General features: G+C 42.0%; 3 protein-coding genes across 3 annotated transcripts; 2 read left to right on the top strand and 1 right to left on the bottom strand. All coding sequences in view use genetic code 11, as the record gives it.

Moving 5' to 3' along the window:
- Positions 1 to 239: 239 nt before the first annotated feature.
- EGR_02891 (Pseudouridine-metabolizing bifunctional protein) lies at positions 240 to 2,336 on the bottom strand (the record flags this gene model as incomplete). Its single annotated transcript, XM_024492140.1, has 1 exon — positions 240 to 2,336. One exon carries the CDS (start codon positions 2,334 to 2,336, stop codon positions 240 to 242), a length of 2,097 nt encoding a protein of 698 aa, XP_024353335.1.
- A 3,278-nt stretch (positions 2,337 to 5,614) lies between these two features.
- Positions 5,615 to 22,466, top strand: EGR_02890 (Putative polypeptide N-acetylgalactosaminyltransferase 9; the record flags this gene model as incomplete). Its single annotated transcript, XM_024492139.1, has 14 exons — positions 5,615 to 5,647; positions 5,723 to 6,137; positions 7,856 to 8,009; positions 11,863 to 12,029; positions 12,999 to 13,163; positions 16,506 to 16,719; positions 18,229 to 18,346; positions 18,704 to 18,895; positions 20,116 to 20,244; positions 20,361 to 20,462; positions 21,075 to 21,206; positions 21,527 to 21,672; positions 21,958 to 22,127; positions 22,417 to 22,466. The coding sequence occupies 14 exons, from the start codon at positions 5,615 to 5,617 to the stop codon at positions 22,464 to 22,466; spliced, it is 2,187 nt and encodes a 728-aa protein (XP_024353334.1).
- A 2,232-nt stretch (positions 22,467 to 24,698) lies between these two features.
- On the top strand, positions 24,699 to 24,974 carry EGR_02889 (hypothetical protein; the record flags this gene model as incomplete). The annotated part of the gene is made up of 1 exon (XM_024492138.1): positions 24,699 to 24,974. One exon carries the CDS (start codon positions 24,699 to 24,701, stop codon positions 24,972 to 24,974), a length of 276 nt encoding a protein of 91 aa, XP_024353333.1.
- Positions 24,975 to 27,666: the final 2,692 nt, after the last annotated feature.

Here is a 27,666-nt window from a genome sequence, read left to right as displayed (position 1 = left end):
CGTAAGTAGCGCATGCCCTTTCATGCCAAGTTGGCTTATTACGACTCTGAGGAAGAGTTGGAGTGCTTTGTGTGAACCTTATTTATTTGATCTTGTGGATTGTTTCTTATTCGTGTTCCCGTTTTATTCACACGAAAGTTGTATTAACGCCTAATCTAAAGAATAGCATAAAATGCACCTAGATTAACTAAATTTTAATTCCATTTATATAGAAATGTAAAGATTGTCGGTGTACAACATCACAAAGCATTCACTTGAATCTTCTTTGCCCAGAAATTCAAGTTTCCTTCATTATCAAAAAGTTCCGGCTTAAGTGCATCTGGCACGGGATTTTTGCATGCTAATGAGAGCTCTGCAGCTTTCAATCCTCCCAGGACGGCTCTCTTCCACGACCACTTTTTCATGTATCGAAGATAAAGTATAACACCTACAGAAGTGTCACCTGCACCCGAAACACTTGCTATGGATGCCTGGTTTACAACTGGGGATGTAAAATGGTACGCTTCTGCTTGATTGACGAGCACCACACCGTCTTTTCCCATTTTTACAAACCAGTTGGCAGCCAGAGGGATCAAATCTCGACGTATCATACCGGCACATTCCACCAGGGATTGATGGGAGCTGGGATTGATTTGCAACTGCTTGTTGGTGACCTTCAGGTAAATACCTTTGAGCTCAGTTAGATTTGGGGAAATCGCATCAATCGGCTGGTTCCGAGTTATTGCATCAATAATTTTGGTACACTTATGTAGGTCTGTTGGCTCGTACCAGAATGGAACCTTGTGGAACTTGGCGATATTGATGAGCACTTTTAGAGTATTCGTGTCCACATTTCCGTCGGCGCAGATAACCTTAATGTGAGATAGTGCCAGCTTTTTGAGTTCACTTTCAACGAATGCTGGAGTCACCAGTTTGTGAATGTCCATATCTGCAACTCCAAACAATAACTCACCAGTTGAATTCAGCACTCCTATATATTTTGCTGTATGTGGAGAAAATTCCAAAATAGGAGCCGTTTTCCATGAAATAAAGGGCCGGCTATAAAGTAGGCTTTGACCATCAGCATCATTCGAGACAGCCGTTAGGAAAATGTGTGACGAAGAGAGTCTCCCCACCGCATCAGCGACATTTCTTCCAACTCCACCACCCCCGAGAACCTCAACTGTTCCCAAATAACTTGCAGGAGGGTAAATGTCCTTCGTAGTTTTTAGTTTCTCAGGTCGCAACTTGACTGTCATGTCCACATTGGAGCCACCAACAACTACAATTTCTGGGTTTCCAACAGGTGCATTTCTGCCACTGAGTGCGTTCATGTGAACGGCGAGGTTGACGGCGGTCTGGGCAGCAAATTTGGCATTATTGAGGACGAGACGAATATTTGCCTCCAGAGACGCATCATCGGTAAGCTGTCTAACTCTTTCTAGCATGAAAGGTGTTACATTGGAGCCAGTAATGTTAGCCTGCTCAGCCTCCTTATGAGCCTTCTCAATTGCTCTGGCTACTGTTTCACCGACAGCTTGCATGTGCTCGGGGATCGGAACGGCAAGTAACATTCCTGATGAAGGTCGTATAGCAAGGCTTGTAGCAAAGAGTCGTGCAGCTTCTTCAGGGCTATCAACTCTTCCAGGTGACGTGACACCGGAGTTCCTCGTAAAGAAGGCAGGAAAGATGTCTGTTCCAACACTGGCTACAGTCACACCCCTTGATTCTAGCACCTCAAGTGTTTTCGGAATGTCGAGAATGGACTTAACACCGGCGGAGACAACTGCAATAGGGATTGACTCGAGAGTCAGCAGATCCGAGGAGACGTCCATGCTGACCTCTGCACCGAGATGCACGCCGCCAGTGCCGCCAGTGGCAAACACATGAATGCCAGCGAAATGGGCGGCAAAGGAGGTGGAGGAGACGGTGGTGCCGAAGACGCGACTGGGGTCCGAGCAGGTTAGTGCGAAAGGCAGATCGCGAATGGCAGCCTTTCGGGCGTTGCCCTGGCTAGCCGCGTCGATAAGACGATCAAGATCGGATCGGGCCAGTCCGACATGGAGGCATCCGTCGAAGATAGCGACAGTGGCCGGCACGGCCCCGTGAGTGCGTACTGCCGCCTCCACGTCCACGCCTAGGCGGTGGGCGCGGTCGGCGGGAAGGCCGTGAGTTAATATAGTGCTCTCTAGCGCCACCACTCCTCGTCTATTCGCCAGCGCCTCCTGCACCTCTTCTGAGACACACACGAAAGGTGATGCAGCGGTAGACAGTTTAAGCGCAAGATGGTGCTGGCAACGGTACGCAGCGGTCAGTCCTCGTGCCAGGGACGTAGAAAGGCGACCGAGTCCAATCATTTTACTGCTTAAATAGACAGAAGGAAATCAAGAACTGCATTAACTTCTGTGCATTTCAGCATGCTGAAATAACTTCACTCGAGACTACATACAATAGTTGGGTTATCACTGTATTCCTTAATCATTATAATACAACCCAACGTGGAATTGTGCACTGTCAAGACTATCCGCCAGATCGTCAAGGTGCTTTTTGTTGGAGGCATTATTCAGGTGCGGTGGCTGCTTGTATCATGCCCAAGTAGTTTTTTTAAACACCTCCGCACTCACAGACGCTGTTGCTTCAGCAAATTTTAGAAATTTTTGCGAACTACCAAACAGGATAGTTAGAAAAGCAAATGATAATAAATTTCTAGTAATAAATCTTAGATATCCTATCCGGAACTAAAACCGGCTTTTTTCGGGGTTAAAAGGATATACAATGAATGCTGATACTTAGAAAACTACCCTGAAAATAATATCCCACAATTGGGCAGTTTCTAGTGGATTTCAAAATGCTTAAGAAAATAGTATCATCAAAAAGGGAACTAAATGACGAGTTATTTCAACCTTTAAAACACCACCAAACTTTTTTTTAGAAAAGTTCTTTTAAACTAGAATTTACAATACCAGATACTCCGTATGAATAAATTCAAATAGATCGCATCATCATTTCTGGTTTTGTCCTGTTCGCTATCAGCAATAGAAAGCGTAGTTGGATCGCTCCGATCACTCACCTTCACAGTAAGACCTGCAATTATTTACTAGAACCACAGGCCGGATGCAGATTGTATATACACATTGAGTGCGTTGAGCGACCCCTTTTATGTGTCTGCCCACACAGCAGCGAGGCCGTTCAGCCTGCTTACTAGGCCACAGTCACGACCCTTTTCCTCGTAAACAAACTTGACACGTTGATACAGCTAAAATTTGGAGGCCACGCCTATCAGTTCACTAATTTGCATTTATTGTCTGAACGATCTGTGATAAACTTATTTGAAAGGAATGTGTTTCCTGTATTTCTTAGGCCCTGACCTAGTTTAAACTTGCACGATTGAAAAGGCAGACAGGAGGGCATCACTTACAACCGCTAAAAAACCCATCCTTTTTCGATTTTACAAAGCATTCTAACTGATGCAACATTTTAACTGTTTGTATGCAGGGATTTCGTAACCAAATATTCGTTGTTAGGGCACACTGGCCTACATGTAAGTAATTGCGCGTCTATGCGACTCTATCGCTCAGGTAAGGCGCATCGTTTGGGAGTCCAATACCTCGGGGCGAAGTGAATCACTTTGTGCGTGACACCCTAGGAAAAAGTTTGGATTAGGGTTTTAGCACCCCTTATTTTTTTGCATGGGTATCAACAAGGTCTTTACAGGGTACCATTGCATCAGCAAAGCGATGAATTCACAGGAGAAAGCTAAATAAAACAAAATGAAGGAGACTTCAACCTTCCCTATGAAACAGTTCTGGCAGCATTAGTGACATCAGGTTACCTATACATTTGTAGCCATGGTAACGATTTATGTAACATTCCTCCTAATGCCCATTACTAGTTGACGTAATGTTTCACAACAGAATGGATTATGCCTTTTTACAGCGCACTCTCAGTTTGGCCTTTGTGCTTTCCATGCTAGAAGTCTTATGCAGAAATGGCATTGTGCTTTGATAACACAAAATGCAACTCATAAACGCCAGAGAGTTGATGTATTGCCGTTAAAAATTATGATTGTTCTTCAGAGAATAGTGATAATGTTGGTTACTGCCACTATCCTGTTCCTTAAAGAGAGGGGTGAAACAAACATACAACGGCCTTTACCCTGTCCTCATCCTTATTCACAGAAGTAGGGACGTTCATATGAATAGGGCTGGTTTAATAAACCACACTTTTACAATTGACGGTAAGTGCCGTCACATCGGCTCGAGGGATGCGTACATTACACGGTCTTCCCAAGATTTCTTCCTCCGCCTAGGGATCAACTAGAGTGGAACATCAATATTGACAGATATTAGTCCCCACCTGAAGTCGCCCCACTTTGTTTTCTAGGTGAACTCCTAGCATTTTACAAAATAACTACAACATTATTTTGAGTCATGTTTACCACTGATGCTTTTGGTTTGTTAACACGCATCAACTTTGCTGCATTACGCAAGATGCGAACACTAGATGCACTGCACCTTCCACCTTTTTTATAACCGTGATACGGCGACTCGATAGAGAAAAACACTCTCTATTTGACAAGACTTCTGAAGGGGTACATGAAATCAAGGCTAGATAGGGCAAGAGTAAGCTTCCCACTCAGGAGCCAGTTGCGTCAGCAAAGCCATGAAGTTGGCGTATGCCGACCTCTTCTTACACAAAAATACATTCAAACAAACGCGTATTGGAGCACTAAAAGCATATCGTCATCTACGTGTGTTGGAACTACACAATAAATAGACTGCATTTTACTCTATAAACTGCATTTTATTTTAAAAATTACATTACTCCTCACAGTAGGAGTTCACAACCAATTAATGTCAGCAGTGTAAATTTGTTGCCAGTTCACAAAAGTATTTATCACCCTAAATTTAATTTTTTGTTCCTTTTTTTAGACCTTCAATAGATTGTTTTATTATACAAAGGTCGTCCCTAAAGGTCGTTACTCACTCTCATTGCCTACACGCACGAAACCGTGTGTAGCCGTTGTTTCTCACCCCACCTTGGTGCCTTAAATGTGAGTCCTTTTCCTCACAAAATGCGTCTGAAAAGCTCACTTCCTCTCACTTCTATTGTTCTTCAAGTTCAATGAGTCGTCATCTCCTGTCTGATATTTTCTTTAAAACAGTTAGACTTAAGCCAAAACTGGGAATTATCTCTCGGTCTGTCAATATCTTGTCTTTTGCCGTGTTCATTGAGCACAAAATGTCCTCATGGCTGCAATATTTTGATTTTGCTGTTACTGTTTCATAGATTCTGATTTAAATCGACACTTGCCATACTTCAGTGCCAATCCATTAATTACGAGCGTTTTTATGCAAGGGTTGCTTCAGTATTAGCAGTACTTGACTAACTACAGCTCATGTTCAAAAATGTGCGGGCTTATGATTAGGCTCTAAGTTGCAGGGGATGGTGCATAATCTACTTGTTCTAGCGAAGAGACTTAATTTTCAAAGTACCACCTGCCAAATTTACGTAGTTGCAAGTTATTTATCTTACTAGTCCGATTCAATATTTTATCTAAATGCTGAATATGGGGTTTTCCTTTGCCTCACTCTTATCAGCTATTTATTTCAGCTCATTGTTCAAGGAGGGTAGCATGCGGACGGTGTTTTTTCGACGATCAAGGAAAGTGATAATTTTTGGTGGCCTCTTTGTGTTTATAGTTGTGTTCTATTTTCTCCAAAGTTATCACTCACCTGTCCAGATCCATCCTCTTCTTACTGCGGATAGTGCAGCGGATTCCCCCGCCCACGGTCCTCGTGTTAAAATCCCTCTGGATTTCATCGATTCACTTCAGGGCCCTCACCAGCCTGGTGCAGTGCAGAAACACCTTGAAAATAACCATTTTGGCGCTCTGGTTCCGGGCGCTCTTCCCGACAATGCGCGGGTTGCTCAGAATGCCCTCGACTCCATTCATGAAGCTGCTGCTGAAGATGAAAAGCAGCAAGCCGCCAATCTTGTACCACCCAATGGACCCTTTGTAAATCCGCCACAAAATAATCTACCTATGGAACCTGGGAAAAATCTTCCTCAAGGTCCTGGCGATGATGAAGGAATTCCCTTCCATTTGATTCCAAGGAGGCCTCCAGAAAAATCAACAGTTTACTCAAAGGGCCCTGGTAATGCACTTCTAACTGTCATTATATACAGCATTTTCCTCAATAGTTGAACAATTTGAAGCAGACAAGTAAACATTAACAATATTTGGAATTCATATCAATAGGTGCGTTTGCATATCTAAGAGTATTAATCGTACTCATGTCAGAGACTGATTTTGGTAGTTTGACAAGTACAGTCACAGGGTAACCAGCACTAATGATCCCCTTCAGTGCCATATCGGAGTGGTTTGGAAAGGATCTCTTATCCAAAGAGAATTCACAAAGTTAATCTTATTTTTGTGACGTGGCGAGTTTGCCCAATATGTCCCCTAATTACTTCAACTAAGCAATTGCGACCGATTATAGATCAAGTGAAATAATGATCAGGAAATATAAAACACCGCCTTCCGGTCTGAATTTGATTGGTTTCACTGGAAATCCGTAGCCTTAGTCCAACTAGCGTATTTTCTAGCAAACTCTGGCGCTTGAATCTAGCTTGATTATATTTTTTGTTGCATCGTTTAAAATTTTATCAAGAGCAAAATTTTGTTAGTTTATAAAACTGTTCAGTGTAAATGAATGGAGGCTTTCTGACAAAAAACCTTCCAGATGCTAAGGTCAGTGTAATATTCAACCTTGCCTTTACTGAAGGTTTGTAAATCAACCCAGCTTTTGCTCAAGATTTCTGTTATATGCTTGGACTGCCGTTTGCTCTCTGCATCCACTGTTACCTTTCTTCCTCTTTCGAACTGAAGAACATGCGTTATGTGTTGTATTTTCAATCTTATGTAACTTTTCGTCCTGTGTATTCTCCGAAAGTTGGCTTCATAAAAGGTATGCCGTAACTAATGCATTTCCTGATTTCACTCATATTTTTGGTAATTGTTTGATAGCGCTTTAAGGAATTATGTTAATCCTCAAATAAATTGGTGATCGTGTAGCCCTTATTTACCCCATTTTGAACGATGACGCCAAATTTGCTTTGTAGTAAAATTGAATGGGTGCTTCTTCCTACTTCTGGCACTGTACTTTTAGCGAAAAAGTGCTTTGAATTTGTATTCACCAGCTAACAGTTTTCTTGGCCTATATACATTTCTAGAGCAGACCAGATTGTGAAATTGCACCAATTGAGAATCGGCCTTTCCATCTGCACACAATCATTGTATGTTATATTTGCACTCATGAAAACAAACTCAAAACTCACATGTAAGCGTGTATTTTGCATTATACTCCAGAATATTGTGTGTGATTAGGAGGTTCCACCGGACTTCTTTCGTTTGTTGGATATTCAGGTCCCTTCCTAGTTTATTTTTAAATCGAATTTATTGTGCGAATCTCGTATTTATTTGTCTTATCACTTATTTTTTCATCGAAAGCAAGATAGGTAGTTTTACCCCGAGGCCGAATTTTGACTTGTATCTCGTTGTTTCATTTCGTTCACCAGTTGCCATTGCTATGCCTGTCAACTCTATTTGTATTGGTGGAAAAGGCCTACACATTTCCGAATAATGTGCCAGTTATAAGTTACTTAGCTTCCTCAATTTACTCAAGCAGCTCCTCGCAAATAAATTGAATTATGCTACATTTTCGATACCTGCTCTGCACACCTTAGGTGTGTGTTCAGAGCTTTCATAAAAATGTTTCACTCAAAAGTGAAGTTTTAGTTGCAAGTTCCGTTTACCTTGCCACATCCTTAGATTCACTGGCAATTTATTTGCTTCTATTTCTCTTATTTTCAGGCGAGGGTGGCAAAGCGGTGGTGATAAAAAAGGAAGGCCTCCCTCCAGTAGAACAAGCAAAGTTTGAGGAGGGGGAGAAGAATAATGCATTCAACGAATACGCCAGCAGCATGATTAGTGTCCGGCGCTATCTCCCTGATATGCGGGAATCCCAGTGAGTGCTCATCTTTGTCTCTATTTTTTTATCTAATCGCTGTTAATACTCTTTTCCTGCAATTTACTTGTTGAATATTGATAGCTTTTTTGTGTCGTCATCTCGACTGCTCCTCCCCTCCGCTATGACGGAAGTCTAATTTCGACGGAATTGAACGCAACGGTATCGCTTTAACTATTATTAATAGAGGACCTAGCTGTTTGCGCGTTCTGCCATGCTTGGTGCCCTCTAGAACAGGTTCTTCTCAGGTGTAACGTTAATAGACATTCCAATGTGACTGTTGAATTCTGTTGGGCGATTTCTTGCAACATAAGTGGTAGTGTGAAATAAGTAGTATAAGTTTGAGGTGGGTATTTATATCCAGACAAATGCCGTAGTGCAGGCACCCATCAGATTGCCTTAAACCCTCTGCTAAGGGGACTCAAAGCTGACCTCGGAAGGCACGTCGCGTGAGTTCATCTCCATTGTGCACGTCTGTATATGCATCAGTGCGCTGCCATTTCAACAGACTGATTTATAGCTGTGCACACCGACAGACCAGAGCCGAGACTCTGTGTTCTATCGCTCTAGATATCATAGTTACTACCATCAACGTCGGGTCCTGTTTCGTTCTTTTGGACAGGTCTGTTGTGTGAACACACCCCCATTACATACCCCAATAAATCATGAACATGGACGTTAAATAGGCTCCCAAATACAATGTCTCTAGGTTAGTGTATGTGTGTGTATGTGTATTTGTGCAGGCGTGTGCGTTTGTGACGCGCATTCAGCGTCTCTTAATAACATTCACCTGTGGATGGGCTTTTCTAGAAAATTCTTCACCTCCTAAGCCATTTTTTCCTCTCACCTCGCTTCAAGGCTTTTGTGCGCTGCAGACAAATATGCGTAGTATAGATTTAGTTCTAGAAGTCGGGAGGTAATCCACCTCGATCTAAAAATTGGAAGAAAATCGAGAAAGAGTTAGTGTGCACTCTCCTTCCACCGACAGTACGGAAGCGCATTGGCGACCCTGCACTCAGCGGTGCCACGTGGATTGTTGCTTTGGCTTCCCACGGAGGAGACTAGGTGCCGATACAACAGTTTAAATCTATATTTATGGTTATTCCTGGCTCGTTGGTCCAGACACATTATTTTCTTCTTCCACATGGAAATGCCTACCCTAAAAATGGTTCACCTTCCTTGCAGCGACTTCATTCAGACCTTCAAGCTTATAGTTAAACTCATGAAAATGAAACTACAAATTTTCCCATTTAGATCGTATGTAATTTGTATGTTATTACAATTAATCAATTACAATGTACAACCTGCAACCTGTTGTGTTTGTTAGGTTATGCTGTGGTCGCGCTAGCAAATAGGTTGAGTTGAATAAACACAGTCACACGCTGCCAAGAATCGGAACTCTATGAAGAATTATTGTGGCGAAATTAAGTTCATTTCATGCAACAATGGTCTTACTTTTCACGACCCATCTTGGCTGGTCTATTTATCCACAAAAGGGCCTTTATAAGGTAAAATCCTGGCATGGGTAACTGGACCTCTGCGAATTTCAGTTGCTAAGCTTTATAACTGACACTAATACTCCCCCGGTCCAGCGATACGGTGCTAAGGCTGTTTAGTTTTTTTAATCGTCTATTTAGAGGCATTTGTCCCCTTGCAACGTTTGTGTCGATTTAGAAGTCCCAACTTCGTTTCACGCGTCCTCATGAACAGCCCAATTGCTGCGATCTAGAATTTTGCGCTACATTAGACCTGTCACTTTCATCAAACTTGTCAGTCAAAGGATTTTAAGGATATTTGACACTCTCTGGACCCCTTTTTGATCTTATGCACAACTTTTTACTGCCTTAAATCTGCACCAAATAAATTGGGTCTTCGCTCGATTGCTTAGTTGTGGTGAGGATGTTAAATTTGAATTCCCTTTCGTACTTGGTTTAAAAAATGGCCCACTTTACACAAAAAAATCATTATTTTAAATAGGCTAGAAAGGCAGGCACTCACCAGGCAGAAAGATAAGTGATACATCGTCAGGGAGGCTAAAGCAGCTTCTGATTAAAAGGGCTTATTTTAAAGCTTACCATGCAACAACAAGATCACCCCCATGTATTTATGAGCTTATTTTAAGTGGGTGGTTTTGTATCAAAGCAGGACGTCCTGTTGCTGGATTATATTTGCCTTTCCTTATTGTGGCTTACTCGAGCTGTTAATCACCAGCCCTTTATATAAGTTCAGCAAACCGTATTCGTTTCATTGCTCCTTCAAATCCGTACTCTTCAGGTCTCTCCAGCGATCATATCTAAGTTGACGCATTATAGGGATCTCTGAACTTATACATTGCACCCAATGGCTGCTGCTCTTAGTCAACTTGTTGCCACTATTTAGCTTGTCTTCTGCTTTCGGTTGTCATAAGGTGCATACCGTTAAAGCCTTTGCAAGTCGGAACTTGTACTCGCACATGGATCTGTTACCTCTGTCATTTTGTATTGTCTTTCTAGCGAGCCAGAGAAGCACTTACCATCCAAGTCTTTGTTGCAAGCAATAAAACATTCCAAATTTTGTATCTGTGATGCGCTAGATTTCGTAAAAGGTGTCTATCCTATCCAAAGGTGTATATACTTTGTTCTCCCCGACATGTCACAGCGAGTCAGTGTTGCACACAGCACCCTCGGTGGTTCTCTTTAATGCGATTCGATCCATAAAAGATTTGGATGATCCCGAAAAGTGGATCGTATGTGCTATTTTACAGTCTGTCGCCAAAAGACATCAGTCATGTAATGAAGTCCCTTAATCGTATGCCTTGTCTACTGTACCCGAGAAACCCTGAGGCAAAAATGTATGGTGGGCAGTTTCATGTTCGCCTCGCCTAGTCTACCAGTTTGTCACAAAATGTCCCTTGGCAACTTTGGCCTTTTTAGGGGCAAAGATTGTCATGTTTTTGTCAGTTCTACTTTGTCATAAATGGAAATGTTACTTTGATTTTTACTATCCTATTTGACATGTAGGTGTGCGGAATCGTGTAACCCCCTTTTTGGAGACTATCATTTATACTAGCCGTAGTATGGCGCATTTTGCAAGTTTTTTCCCCAGCAATTGGTAACTTTTTATCATTCAACAGCATTCAAGACTACTCTATACCCTTAATGTAAAATTACTGTTGTTTTTTAGACCAGTACCGTTATCGATGGATTTTGAAATTATTTAAGCCTTACCTCATTGCAAAGTTACTCCCTTTGCCGCATTTTTATTTCTCAGTTCATTGTAATCTAATGGGTAGGGCAATTCATTCTACTCTGCCTTGAAGCAGCTTACGAAGGTTTGTCTCCGTGTTCACAACTAAAAGATGCATGAGTCGCGTGAATGGGAAATTCTCTTTCATCCCCATTTTTTGTCACCGATACGAATTCTCTATGCAGCTAGCTGGGGCGAGTAGCTGCTCAGCCAAGAGAAAACTACCCAACTCCGGAAGTTAGACCCTCTTTACTGCTCTTATTTTCTATGTGAGTATTTACTTAAGCATATGTAGTTCTTCTCTCCCCTTCTGATTCCAGACACCAACATTTCATCCATGCTCTTACCATTCGTACCTTCACCAAATCCCTGCAGTTTCTGCACCATTTCTTTGCGCTAACAGTTTAAAACATTGCATTTGACACGGTAACTTTTTCTTTTACAAGTTAGCGTACGTAAAGTGTAGTCTCCAAGTTTTTACGGATCCATTGAATTGTGACCAAAAGTTCATAGATCACCGCTGTGCGCTTTGGCTAACCTTTAAACTTCGTACCATTGGCCTAGCAAATACCCACATGCTTTGGTAAAATGTGACACTTGGTATTACACTGACGCACATCCCACGTAGATGTCTCGACTTCAAGTATAATCATCATCACGATCCGGCCTCCATCATCATCTGCTTCCACAACGAGGCTTGGAGTGTCCTTCTACGCTCCGTCCACTCCATCTTCGATCGCTCGAAGGAGGAACTTGTCAAAGAGGTTATTTTGGTCGACGATGCCTCTACAATGGGTAGGTGGTTTCCTCTCTCCTCCCCCCCCCTCCCCTTCACTTTGCTTTGTTATCTCCTAGGTCCAAATATTTTTGACCTATTCAAAAGTGTCAATTTTCATAAACTTCTTGTTATGATGTCCCAGTAAGAGGCTATGAGACTTACACATAAGGAATCCAGTTTGTGTCTAACTTATTGTAGAGGCTTATACACCTCAAATGCTTGTCTACATGCCCCCTCTTTGAAAGTTTTTTCTCTCTACCCAGGCGATATTTGTACTTATTCAAATTGCAAAAGCTATAATACTGTGGTACTTGAGGTGCTCCTGAAGACGCGAATCTAGAAGAGGGTTTAGTGTAGATAAATCAAGCATCATCGTGCCATCAGTGTGGCTGCTGATACGCTGGAGAACGAAGTGATCGTATTAAAACAAGCATTATCCTGTCGTACTGCAATGAAACTAACCCTTTGATTAGTTTCTTTGGACTTCGCTTTTAGACATTTCTATTACTCCCTATCCTAACTGAGCTCAGCATGCGGTAGTCAAATTATGGGGTTCACTTGTTTGGTTGTTAAACAGGTTCGTTAATACCAGTGTACGTACAGTTAGCTTGTTAAAAAACATACTTTACGTGGCATTTGAAACCTGAATGCTTTTTGTATGTGTAGCTGTAGGTGGTGCCTCGTGTACCCGATTTTTTCCCTACAGGATGTAAATTGTAACAGCGATTTCGACATCCCCCCCACGTTTTGGCATGGTTGTGGTGTCTTAGATGCGCTAATCCTGAAAGTTGCGAGGTGTAAGCATTTCTTACTATTTTTGAAATTCTCTGCTTGTGACGCATACTGGTTTATCGAAATGTTATAGTAACTGAGATATTTTTAGCTATGTAATTTAATTCAGTGTTGTACATTAATAATTTCACGCCTTGATGCAAATCCCATCGGTCACGATGTTGAAAAACAATGTCAACCTATTTTTCTCCTAGATCACCTGAAGGAGCCGCTGGCGGTGTACATGGCTGGTCTGGAGAAGGTGAAGATCGTCCGGGCAGAGGAGCGCCAGGGTTTGATTCGGGCTCGAATGCTTGGCGCCAAAGCTGCCACTGGCAAGGTTCTCATCTTCCTTGACTCTCATATCGAATGTACCACCGGTAATTTGTGCACCGACTATCCTAATGCTATTTTGTCACTTCCCTTACACCATCGCTTGGACCGGCTCGTTGCTTTCAATCCCATTGAAATGATCCTACATCTTGTCACACTTAAGAAACAAGTCATTATAAGCACAATGAAATCATTAATTTTTTTCTGGTCCCTATGCTATTTCAGTTATCTCCGCTCTGTTTTCTTTTCGACACCTATACCTCATTGAGATTGCTTTCACTTTCATTCACCAAAACTTGTCCATAGCTATTTAATCTACATGCTAATTTAAGTCATGTGAGCAGCGTTTTTGTAATATGCTTCGGCAGTTGTCTGAGCCCGGACTGATCCTTTGGTGGAGAAGGACTGAGCACCACGATCGCGCAAATTCTTCATGCCTTGCATATGGGTTATGCGTGCGCACGTAGCCACCTAATGAGGGGTCATATGCACCTGCCAGCCTTTAGTACTTCCACACTGCCACAAAGGTCACATTCGCTTCTTTCGCTAAGACATTTTACTGCTTTCGGGGTTTCTAAACTCTTGGTCGTAAAAGTACTGTCACCTAAGTCTCGTGTATCTGTATTATTGGCTGTATCGGGCAGTCTGGTTCATTTACTCAGTGCCACCTCTTGCGCGCTCGATCCCAAGATTTATATGCGCTGTTGCTATTTTTTGCTTCATGGGCACTTGTGAGACATAAAAACGAAAACAACAAGGTACGTCTTTCACCACAAACTGAGAATTGAATATGTCTGCACCGTCCATCCTTCGCCAGACTGCTCTGTATTCCAGCACCGGTGTAGATGTTCGTGTAATGTTTCACTTAGAGGTCTGCAACATGCAATCGACCCAATTTTATCTTGAAATTCGTTTCGTGATTAAGGCTAAGAGATCGTACAGCCGTGAAACTGAACATATTTTCACTTCTAGTTTTTATTTTTAAATTGTGAATTCGGATGTATCTCCTCTACAATTACTTGCCATCTTTACTTACCTGCTTAGCTTCTAAATAAGTTATTATGACAACAAGTATGATGTGTTAAATGCGATGTTTTTACTACCTTCTTTTAATTTATTAATACCTTGCTTTTCAATGAATACCTTTTTGTATCGTTGGCTACCACCGATGGACGGGCATCAATTTTATCAAATACCATATCATTATAGTGCTCAAGATTTGTAAAGCTAAAAAACGAATTGTTTAGTTTGGATGGTTTAGTAAAATGCTGCCTTCATGGGCTTACCCAGGTCCTCCTGGGTTTCACCCAAAGAGTTTAAAGGCACGTACACATCATGACTAGTTGCCACTATACGTCGAGGCCGTAAACGCAGAAAACCAGCGTACCTACAAGTTAGCCCACCATGGCGTTTAATTAAGATTGTCCTCTTCTGGCACCTGAAAGACCTCTCTTATTATTGCTCATCGGAGTCATTCAACCCTCACCTGTAGAAGGTAACTCGGGAAACTCGTCGAACTCTGGCTTTAAGAGCTGCTACTGTGTGTACACTAGACTAAGGTAGGTTGCCGTCTTCCTTTATCCGTAAGTTAAACTCCAAAATGGCATTCTTAAGGAGTCGTTAACAGCCTTAAGGTGGTGGACTCATGTTTATCGAATGTCACTTTGATCGCTTTTGCGGCAAATAATTAATCCAATGGTCAGCTAGTCCTATTTCTCATGAAGTAAATAAATTTGAGAAACAAATCTGGCATTAGTTCTTGTAGGTATGCTTCTACAGACTTTACACATTTGAAGAAATTGTAGTAGCTAATCACGGCATGGTTGGTTGCTTTAGAATTTCACTATCAAGTTCAGAGTTGAATTTTAGAGTCATCCTTGAATTTTTGGGGTCTTTGTAAAAAGGAACACCACCGTAAGAAACTTATTGCTGTGATCGAAATAAAAGAATGAGCTAATGATCATCTCCTGGCTTACTTTACTTCTTCCAAAAAATTTACTCAAGGTCATGGGAATCCACTTTTTCTTAAAAAGATATGTTTTTAGTATATCATAACGTTCTGTTCTGTGCCTCACTACCATATTTCGGTTTAATCTGAGGAACCTAGTACCAATCTTCGACGACTTCTAAAAAGTCGAATTTAGTCCTGGATACCAGCGTAACACGTGATTTCAAATGCCATTTTAGACGCTTGCGCAGCGCGTCTAAGGCGGCAAAGTGCGTGCTTTGTTGTCAAACCCTCGTTGTTTCTGGCGTTCACTCCACCTCGTTTAGTGAGCCTTCAATGTGTTGTCGTCTTGAAGCTACGACGGGAGGAGGCAGAAGCAGACCAAGTTTCTGCCCTCTCGCCCCATCAATGGCACTAACAGTTGTTTTGGGTGCCCTTTTGGTGAGATGTGTCGTGCTCAACTCCATCACCACCCACCAACTCGACGGTTTTCAGACATGCGGTCTTGTAATAAAATTGCATCATAAAGGTCTCGTCTGATGCCACTATTTACATGTGAAATTTCGCAATAGAGACTTGGGATTGTCTTGTATCCAATTATTTTTCGAATGAAATCCTGCTTTTGTATTCACAAGTCTTTTTTTTGCACTCTGTCCGGACCTCTCAATCCAATCCACTAGTGGCTTGTTATCTGCGCAATACTCAAGTTAATTTGTCCTTTTTACCTTCCAATCTGTCGCTATGGGAATCAGGAAGTTATCACAATTCTTGTGTTTAGTTTTTTTCTCTATTTACCGAATTATCCCACTGCTTTTCAAAAAAAATGCTTTTAGAGGCGCCGTGAAGCTTTAAATGAATAGATCCTATAAAAACCCTTTTCATCATTGTCAATGCTCATTGTTGACTTTTAATATAAATTTGCGAAACCTTGATTTCTTTCCCGCGCATACAATATCACGAGAAATTGATTCACTGACCAAAATCCCTTTCTCTCGACTGTTTTGACTGTTCGTTGTTCCCCCATTGGTTGCGCAAAGGATCCCGTCTTGAGGTAGCAAACCTGCTGTGGTGCTATTTTGCCACGTAGGTGGTTATTTTTTGCGGCTGTACGCAAAAAAATGCCTATAGGAATATTCCACACATCTATGCTGCACGGCCACGAGTGCTGAATAGGAAACAGATCTATTTTACGCGAGATAAGGTGTCAGTCTAACTACTCCAAACTGCGCCTAATCTTCCTATTTTATGTGGTCCCACTGATCGTTGTTATTAGCTGCCTAACTGTGTAGCTACCCCTCTTAAAGTGTTTGTCTTACGGGTAGGGCAAAGATTCAAAAAAGGAGGTTTTGACGGAAAGATTCAGTCTACTTGTTCTTATTATCATGCAGTTTTGAAAATGGATATTGAGCTGACGTCCTTTTTTCTTGCACCCCCACCCAAGGTTGGCTCGAGCCTCTGTTGGACAGGATAGCAGAGAACAATACCAATGTAGTGGTGCCGGTAATAGACGTCATCAGCTTTGAGACGCTGCAGTACAACCACGCCCCATCAAAGAGCATTCAGGTGGGTGGCTTTGACTGGGGCCTCATCTTCCGTTGGCACCCCATCCCGCCGCGTGACGCCAACCGACCAGGTGCTCCCAACTCGCCCGTTCGGTAGGTCTCCCTCTCCGTGCTTCAATGCAGCCTAACTCGCCTCCCTCTGCACAATTCAGGGAATTTGGTATTAACACTGCACGTGTGTGTGTGTGTGTGTTTGGATTTATTTTTTTCCATTAGCGAGCGAATGAACTAATGAGTGTATGCTGCATAAATGACAGTTGAAGGGACGAAGAATAGGCGAAATGGTTGTTCATCTACTACTACTACTACTACTTGAGAACTTCCTCATAGCGACTGCGTCATTTCTCTGGATCGCGCTTCTGGTAGGTACTCAGTAGTTTGTTCATCATAAAAGTAGAGCGGAGGAAATGTCCAGTGGTGCATATGCCTTCTAGGATCAGTGAAGTGCAAGCCTTAGTATTGGTCTTGTCTAAACCCAAAATTTTGCTCCAATTTCAAATCAAGTATCGTTTTTGGCAAGGAAGAAAATAACCCGGACTTTCAAAGCTAGTGCTTTGTTTTTTTGTAAATGTTTGCTTCTGGGTGATGAAATCAGTATTATGACGGTGTTGATTTGCTTACTGAAAATCGTTCAGGCGTTGTCTTTTCGTCGCACACACTTTTTGTTCCTCCTTCTGTGTATTTGGGAGCGATGATGATTGCCTTCTCGATTTAATATGATACCGTTGAATATCACACGCCTTTTTCACAGCTCCAATCCGCTATTTGTTTGTCAGTTTCGTTGCTCATCATCATAACGTAAAATTGAATTAGTTTAGTCGACTTCTAACCGAACCTCCATATTAGCTTAGACTTGTTATTTATACCCTATATAATAATCAGAAGCTCTATTCCCCTGATAATTATACAACACTTGATGCCACAAAAATATTGCTGAAAAGAATTTTGCGACATTTGTTTCCACTTTTCGGCATGTGAATTCCGGTTGGCTTGCTTTGGGGATGGCAAGAGTGAGCACGATTGCAATCCATGCGTGCCACGGTATTTGTACTTCATGGAAAGTTAAATTAACAAACCACTTTTGCGTAAATCAGAGCATACACGTACCTATCAGTGTTGTGTTTGATCGTTTTTTTGTCGATTCTGAGTAGTTTTCTGGACGCATAAAACCTCCCAATATTACCAAAAGCTCAATTTGGGGCTCGCCTACTTTTTCTACTGAAAGACCGCTCTTTAACTGATGTCTATAAAATTGATGATTTTTGGTGGAAATTGACAGAAATTTGACATTCTTTGTGGCTATCATCGCCCACGCTATTACTTTTAGCGATTAGAGCGCCAGTGAGGTATTGTTGCCGTTTCCACCTGAAAGTCGTAAGTCATTTATAGGAAGTGTTTGTTATGCGAAATTGACATAAGTGCTGTTGCTCTGTGAGTGAAGTTGTAATTTCACAAATAGTTGGTACATTTTTGCTCTCTTATTCACCTGTAATGGATTCATCGGTTGACTGTTATCTCTGTTCACTGTGGAATTTATTTAAATGCAAGCAAACCATGGCTTTGATTATCATTGAGCCCGATTGTGTTGTCGTTGTGTCGCAGAACTCCCACTATGGCTGGCGGCTTGTTTGCCATTTCTACTGCTTTCTTCGCGAAGCTGGGCTGGTATGACCCGGGCTATGAGGTCTGGGGAGCGGAGAATCTTGAGCTCTCCTTCAAGGTAGGATCCACCTCCCTCCATCCTTCTTTCTTCCACCTCTTCGCATTTTACAAACACACACCTGACTTTTATCAACCCTGTTTCAGGCTAATTTATCTGGTCCCTTTTTTTTTCACCCATCAAATGATAAGAATCACGTATCTCCTACTGAATCGGTTCCCCATATGGCTGACTTCTTCTAATGTTAACACTAAAAAGGGTGATACTTCGTGTTTTTAGGTGAAGACCTGTTTCTTATAAAAAGAAGTTGTTAAATAAGGTGGTTGTAATATTTTGAGGTTCTTTATCAGCCGCTCTGGTATTTTGTTGCCGTATTGTACGTGTCTGTATGGATGTATCTGTGTGTATGTCATCTAGACGTGGATGTGCGGGGGGCAACTAGAGACGATTCCCTGCAGTCACGTTGGTCATATCTTTCGTACTCGCTCGCCCTACTCTTGGAAAGTAAAGCAAGCTAATCCTCTGAAGCACAACCTCCTACGTCTCGCGGAGGTTATCCTTGGGGACGAATTCAAGCAGTACTACTTCTCTCGTGTCAACTATCGGGAGGTGAGTCCATTTTAAAAAAGAAACTATTCAGCACAAAATAACTCGTCCTTATTTTACATGATTTGGATGTTGATCCAATCTAGTCTGCAGGGACAACCAAGTCCTGAGACAACGTGACATGTCATTGTGAGTAGTGACGAGGACGCCTATATTGAGACGTGCTTTTCTTGGCTTTAGAATGTTGATAAAGTAAGTTGCTTTCCCCGTTGTTTGAGGTGGTCGTAAAATAATATGGAGGCATTTTTCACATCGCCTTAATCCCTGAAGCTACTCTCACTTCCCGTGTTACTGCTTACTACGTGTGAACAAGGCTGTGAATATTCAATTACCAACTCACTGTATTCCTGCCTTCACTTCACTTATGCCATTGCTTTTATTTTATCTTAACCCGTTTCGTGGAATCTAAAGTAATCATTGCCGGAGGATTGATCAACCGGCTCAAATCTTAATGCTGCATACGGTGCATTCGGGTGAAATTGAACCTCACCCCAAGCGAACGGAGATCGAGAAGTTGCTATGGTTAATAATTGTCCGCATGAAAAGTCACAGAATGGCAAGAGGCCACGCGCTCAACAGCGCTCTGAAATATCGAGAAGTTGCTGCCCACATTTTTCTCTTCAACCCTCGGCGCTTATTCCTCCTTGATTAGTGATGAGTTCTTTTTGTTATCAGTCCTCCAATGGAAACTCTCTCGGGGCCTCGATTTCGAACAAAAAATTCCCTCGCCTCCACTGGTGCCTTGCACCACTCTACACTGCATTTATTATGACTAAAATTATTCTTATGCCACTTCCAGCTTTGGGTTCTTTTACCAAAGTAACTAACATTGAGGTGTTTTCTGACATGGCCTGCTGATGTTCCGAGCTGACTCTGCTTCCTGTAGCGCAGTAAATTTGTTCTTAATTTTAGTATTATTCAATAATTATTATTACTAGCTTGTGTAACCTTTGTAAGCCGGGTATTTGACGGACGCCGATGTTGTGCAGGGGAGAGGACTTGCATGTATCTTTTGTAAAAAGGCTTGGTGAGTCCATATGAAGTTCACAATCCCGGAAAGATTTTTTTCAAATAATCGCCTTTTTGTTCACATACCCTACATCTTTTATTTCCTCTGGAACATTTGCCTCTTGGTTTTTTAAAAAACTATCAAGAAAAGTTTTGGGGTTATAAGGAAATTGACTCTTGCTCGCTAACGATGATGTGTAATTCGTTTTTCTCAGTCCGAGATGGGCGATGTTTCGGATCGGAAGAAGATATTGAAGGATTTAAAATGCAAGTCCTTCAAGTGGTACATTGACAACATTTATCCGGAATTGTTTATTCCAGGTGATTCAATTGCTTCCGGTGAGGTGAGTTCTCAAACTGTCCTTGATTGCTTGAAGTTGCGAGATCATACGTTACTTATCTTCTTTAAACAAATAATACCAAGCCCTCTGCATGCGTTTTTAACCTATTATTTCAACAGATTCGGAACGTCCTGACCCAGCACTGCGTGGACGCACCAACGCACGACAAGGAGAAGATCAAGTTGGTCGGCTACCCCTGTCACAACCAGGGTGGGAACCAGGTAAATTTCTAATTTTCCCATCAATTCACCCTTTCACTGTTCCCCACGCCTCAAAGATCCCGTTTTAGACCCATGCCACCACGGCTAGACATCTTTTACCACAAATATTCATTCTAGTCATAGGCAATGTGTAAAGTTGAACTAAACATGTACATGCCCATCAACACTATCACTGGTCATTCAAAGGATGAGATTTTATGGGCTCTAGTTTGATTAGCTGGTAGACCGTGGAACGATCGATGTGTTATGTCTCTGGGCATACTTTGTCTTGGCATAAAGGCTGGCCCGCAATCATACAGAAAGCCCTAGTCAGTGTTTTGCTATTTAAAATTCTACCAATGTCCTGGGATGTGACAAAATTCTCGTTCGGTCATTGAATCCTAGTTTCGCAGGGCACTTTTTTTCATTTGATTCGTAGCATTCAAATAAAAGTAGTTAACAATGTTGTGAAAGTTAATAATTCTGAATATTGTTTAATGACCCATATTGTTTCATACCTGATACCATTTTCTTCCAAAAGTTCCAACTTTTGAAGTCGGACGAGTTACTTTGCTGCTTTTAATCTTTAATCGAATATTTGTGTCAACTAACCTACATTTCCCATCCTTCTAGTTCTGGTTAGTGAGTAAGACAAATGAAATTCGACGGGACGATTATTGTCTGGATTCTGGGTTCGAGCCACCATACATCACTATCAGTAACTGTCACTCACAAGGGGGCAATCAACACTTTGAATACACGGAGGTAAGTCGTCAGTATCTGTCTTCAAGTTGCTCCGGTGCTAAGGCCACCTTTTCAGTTGCCTGTCTCCAAGCCGTTTCTATTAGAATGAGAAAAGAACTTTGTGCGCGAATGCATCAACGTAGTCTGCTGGCGTTGCTCTGGATTTTTCTGTGGCATTCAGTGTTTAGGCCCTTTCAGAGGTCTTGTATGAAACTGATAAGTAATGATGCCAATGGACACTTGATAAATTATTTGCCACTTAACTGAATGATACTGTTATTGAATGTTTAATGCCATAAAAAAGATGAAGATCATCTTGTTCTTTTCCCCTACTGCTGCAGACTGATGAGATAAAACAGAGTGGCCTCTGCATGACTATTAGCGGTGACGGAAAGGTGATCACCATGGAGAAGTGCAATGGGTCGGACAGACAGAGGTGGTCGATTAATCGAAAGCCCTTTGTGCCGGCCAAGAAGGCGGAGCGATAGTGACATTCCAGTCCTCTACCCTGTCCCATCCCACTCCAACCCTCCTTTTGCCCAGCTTTTCACCCCTCTGCCCACCTACTCTCCTCCTTTTGTTTTGTGCTACACTGTGATGTTTTTGTGCCTTTTAACTGTTGCCTTGTACACGCACACCAAGATTGTGCCCTCTGTCGGAAATCTCCAACTGATGTTGATGCAACCGTTGTTATGGATGGTGTTATTACCACCGGTATTCTCGCCTGGCTGTGATATGTTTGTGCCTGCTTCTCTTTTTCCTTCTCCCACAGTTTTTCCCTCCCCTCTCGTTCTCGCTCTACATCATTTCTCACCACCACAACTGTGCCAAACACCCTGATTCCACCTCTACCTCCCTTGTGGCTCTCCGCACCCACGGAGTACAATCTATCGGCCAAAGTATTTGACCCCTTCATTTTCCCTTTTTTCCAACTCCTTCGAAGTATGTGTCTTTGCCTTTTCTACTCACCCCTTTACAGACTTGTTTTGGAGGCGACTGTAGAACATTCGTTTGTAACATTTGTGAAAAATAAGTCTTTCTAACTATTGTGTGAGCTCTCTTTACAGTGCTGTCGGAATGTAGCTGTGGCCAAGGTAGAAACAGCCACTCGATGTCCATGTGCATAGGAGGGCATTTCCCACCTTAGTGCACTTTCACCAGGCACGTCAATCATCGTAACCACATCGCGCTAGCTGTAAGTCGCTTTGCGTTGTTTTACCCTAATTTTCAGGGATCAGATGGCTCGAGAGGTGTGCGGGGACGTGGCAGGTTCTCACATAAATTTGAACCATATCTTCTCATGCACGTGACGTGCAAGTCGCCAGTGAGTCAACGGTTGACAGGACTGATCACATTCCCATCCCAATTCAAGGTCGTCCCAGAGCTTTTGAAATTAAGCTCAAAAAGTGCTGAGGCAGGTACATAAGTCGATTTGAAGATTCCTTTAGTATGTAGTACCTAAGAAGAATGTCTTCTGGTAATGTGTAGTCCTTTCGAATCTCGGTCTTTTGCCTTCCTATGCTTGAGATAATGCCATAAACAACCCTGTCTCCAAGGAGAAATGCAGGATGCTAATTTCTTGCTTAAGTCGAAGTTCATTTGGTTACATCATCCCGTGCAAAATTTGCTCAATTTTGCCTTGCCCATCATCCTACAGAGGTAGTCCCTCTAACTTCGGGCCTCCTGAGTGCCGAGGGTCAGTTAACGCTCGCACGGAAATGCATGATTTCGCACTTACTGCACATTGTTTGCCTTGATTGCAGGTATATGCCTTGTGGTGATGATTTGCAGTCGACACTGAACTTTAAGCATTGCAAACATAAACTTCCAGATAAGACAAACCGCTTTGTGATGATTCACGGCGTAATTGCAGCAAGGGCTGGTATGCGCCGAAACTGCTGTTACTGCTGGGATTTCATGCCGCTATTTACTTTTTAAACGTGGCTATTCGCCTCTCCAACACGAATTTTTGCCTAAAGCGTCCAGTGGGATTAAAATTAGAGCTTCGGTAACCTACTTTAAGTGTCTTGTGTGATTCTGTATTTAAATGATTCCTTCGATTGCTGCATGAATACCTCATCTACTGTTTGGCAGCTGCTTATTATCAAGTCGATAGGCAGATGTGTGTCATCAGGACTGTCGAAGATCATCACATCCCGCGCGGCAGCTGTGAAAACAAGGCTTTAACAGACTAGTTGATGTTTTCTGCAAAATTGCCTTACCTGGTCTTTCATGCCAATGATTTCACAACTGGGGCACACTGTAAAGGGCTTTTTCTTGTGGCTATCACGTCTATGAATCATCATGCGTGCTATCAAAAATGACCTTATATTCGCAGAATTTACTACATCCATCAATGACCTACGGTAAAAGTGCAACAAGTATGGCCAAAATCTGCCCTTGTCATGCCGTCCTCAAAGCGTTCGCACCCACAAGTGTTGTCAACTGAACGCAAGGATGTCTCCAAGTGTCATAGTGCATCAATATGTTTGGGTTAAAATACTTCTGCTCCACCGCATATTTATTATGGAGAGGTATTACAACCCTAGGCCGAATTTGACCTTTTTTCAGTTAAGACGAAAAGACGTTGGCTTCTTAGATCAGGGGGAGAGGTCACGTGGATTCATAATGAGGGCAAATGCAAGGCTATGCTGCAAGTTCAAAGGAATACGAAGGCAAAAACTGAACTGATATTGTGCATTATTTGCAAAATTGGGAGTAATCAAAGGTTGGTGATGTGTGGATTTTACTATTTTTTTGCAGTAAATTGAAATCAAAGACGACCCATTCGCAAATGCACCGAATCAAATTAAGGAGAAGCAGCATTTCACCCAGATTTGGTGATTTAAAAGCATATGGTTCTCATTAAACGACCTCAGTTTTTATTATCTTATTAGTTTATTTCTCTGTGAATCAGTCGGCCGCCAAATCTTGGCAACAAAGTCCCACTTATTTTATGCATATTTTAGCGCTCGAGCTACTTCTGAAGGCCCAATATAGCAAGCGAGTCTGGAAGTAACAGTTGTCTATGAATGCGTGCAAAGCAATGAAAGAGAAGCAGTGTAGGTGATGTGAACAGGACTTGCTCGATTGAATACACGGTAAAAACGAGTGACAATTTATTCCCTTTTCAAAATGGCACTGGGGTCTCAAAGTCCAAGACGCTTCGACCCGTTTGAGGGATTTAGTGATTCGGACGAGGGAGAGCTAAAATATAATATTTCAGCCGATAGATGTTGGGGGGGAAGGGAAGGGCGCTGGTTGTTTTCGCTGCGCAAGCTTTTGTGGCCTTCCCCTGCCCTGTGCCGAAATTACCGCTTTCTTTGCACCACCTGTTGGCCGAAAGTCTTTTCGAAAGAGTTTTTTGAATTATTTGGATAACAAAAGTAGACGTGTTGAGATAAAACCCATTAATTTGAACTATTCATTCATACAACCCACACATTCGCTTTAGTCGGAAGCATGGGCAAAGTTGATTTAGAAAGAGGCTAAAATTGCGAATGTCAAATTGGAATGCATATCGTACGTACGTACGTACGTACATACATACATACATACATACATACATACATACATACATACATACATACATACATACATACATACATACATACATACATACATACATACATACATACATACATACATACATACATACATACATACATACATACATACATACATACATACATACATACATACATACATACATATATATATATGTATACGTACGTACTTGGAAATGGGATGATGCTTGAAAATCTATGCGAATTATCATCTTCTCTATGAAGGGTTCCTGATGTTTTGACCATGTTGAAGATGAATAGCTGAAGTGAAAACCGGGCCACCGGACTGTTTCTGTCACGGCCACGGCGAGAATTGTAAGACGGTGTGTTCAAGGCTAGTGCTTTGCCGTCTATGTGCGAGAGAAATTTTCCTCATGTCTAGATGGTGGCTATTGTTTTTGTGATTGTTACATTTGCCCGGCATTCTACCCACATATCCACAGTGACGAGACGAGGAGAGAGGAACGGAGCATAGTGAAAGAAGTTTCTTTTGTTTCCCCCGGTTACAACAATGCCGTTTCATCGATTTAACAAGCCTCTGACTGGGTCATAACTTTTGGTCACGTTGTAATTCCCTGTTCCCATAACCTTCCAAAATAATGAAAAAAAGGAAACGAAAATCCGCTAATTTTCACTCAATGTGTCAATCAAATTACAGTAATAAAAAGTAGGAAGGACTTTGAAGCCCTTGAATCTTTTGAGGTATGTTGCACAGACTGAATTAAAAAATTAAAGAAGAGATAACTACCACGATAGCTCATTTGATGTTATACTTTATTTAGATTCTGACTACGAAGTAAACGCACCTTACCTTTTTCTGGACAATAGTAGAAAGGTAATCAAAAACAGGTCAGAAGTTACGCATGCCTATGCCAGTGTCGGGTTACCCCAAAGTCCTGTACAAGTGCGCACATGGTTGGCGTTGCAGACTTTACTCGTGAGCCAGCGCTTCTGGACGAGGCCCAAAGCCCTTGGGGAGTAAATTGTATCGAACGAACCTCCCTTCAAATTACCAGTAAATGTTGCTTAGCGTCTATGAGGACTCATTTTTTGCATCAGCTATGGCCCACTCAACAAGGATTTGTTGAATGTTCCCTTTCATTCGAGGCATGGAAACCACGCTTGTGTTATGGTTTGACTTCACATGCGTCATCGTGGTTGCATATGCAAATATGGCCGTCGCATGTCCCATCAATCAAGACTGCTTAAGCAAATGTTACACGTGTGTCCCAAACGCATTTCATTTGGCCGTATCATCGTAAAGCACTCAATTCGCTTCATAGCATTCCCAACAGAGTGGCATCCCAGGCAGCTTGTGCCTTTACTAAGGCAAATGCCCGCGGTGTACTAGAGCGAAACACTTCAGTTCATGCCCAACGGAGCCGAATTGCCTCTAAATTAATATATGGGCCAAGTAGCTGTATTTTTAGCAATCTTTTCCTTAGTATCACACGCAGAATCGGCGGCTTACTTCAAAATATGACCGGTAAGTCATGACCTCCACTTGATGCTTTAATGTGTCCTAGGCTATTATAACCCATTAAAATCGAAGAACTTCAAAAACTTGACTATGTGCATTCACTAAAATCTCGACACAAAATGTACATAGGATTGACACACGGCGGTAATAAAGACGATATGAATTGTTCAATGATGTTCCTTTCGCTCCAAAACATAGGTCGTCTTGTAAAATATTTTGGCCGTGCGTAAGTGTTTACTTCCCGTCTATCCGTCCTACAGTGATATTCGAGGCATTTCGAAGTGAGCGTCCTCAGTACGCATGGTTTGAAATCAATGCATGCAAAAGATCTCCCCACTCATAAATGAGTCGACGCTATGTGCGACCGCTGGAGAAGGTGCGTAAAATTTCTGTCGGTACTTCTTGATTTAGATTTTTATCATTTTCAACGTCCTGCCTTCCCTATTGCCAAGCTCTTGAGGCACTCAATCCCAGCAATGCATAAAACGCTTTCAATCAAGTATCATAAGCGGTATTTTGCTATCTGTAGGCATGTATTTTGTAATTTTGAAATTCGTGATTTAATAAGACTATCAACAATGTGATGGTAAATTATGCCGTCACACGTCTTCCATTTGGCATCCTCTCATGAAACAGACCAGTGAGAATAATTTTTACACTAAACATTCTGCAGCAGCTTTTACAGCCCCCTTGTTGTGGTCAACTCGCCATAATACAAATGTTCAAACGGGGAGGAAAATATGAAGTATTCTGCTATCTGTACCACTTGGTTCCAACTTACAGTGACAAATGGATCCATCTTGTGTTCGCTCCTCGCTCCAAGAGAGCTGCAACCGATCGGGGAGATGGTACGTGGATTAGCAAGGCATGAGGACTACACACAGCCTCATTGTACCCACACCGATTGACATCATCGCCTATTTCTCGTTGGTCAAATCCAGACTGAATAGACCCGAGCTCCAGTTGTGCCAATCAACGATAACTATTCGAAATGTATAGTTGTTCTTTGAAAAAATGGCTCCTTTCTTCATGATCCGAAAATGAAGACTAATGCCATTAATATCTCCATATTTAACTATCTCTAGAGTCCGGAATCATTCCAGTCAAGATGAAGGCAAATGCACTACATTGTAGAAGCTTTCGAAGAAATTCGACCCCTTTAGTACAGAATTTTAACAAATTTTTAGGTACAAACTTGATCATAATCACTTTTCTTCTCAAAATTGACTCCTACATAACTACAAAAACATTAATTTTGCTGACTGAACAATAGAAGCTGGAGTTTACTTATGAAACTGAATACTTTATCAACACAGCCAGTTTCTCCCGATAACAAACGCTTACCCAAATAACATATGCACTGAGTTGCTTTGACATGCCGCACTTACAACTGACACTTGAATTAACGCACGCGCAAGGCAACGTAAATCTCACA

This window comes from Echinococcus granulosus, assembly GCF_000524195.1.
Source record: "Echinococcus granulosus chromosome Unknown EG_S00014, whole genome shotgun sequence".
Taxonomy (NCBI): Eukaryota; Metazoa; Platyhelminthes; class Cestoda; order Cyclophyllidea; family Taeniidae; genus Echinococcus; species Echinococcus granulosus.
This window is presented reverse-complemented; position numbering and strand designations above follow the sequence as displayed.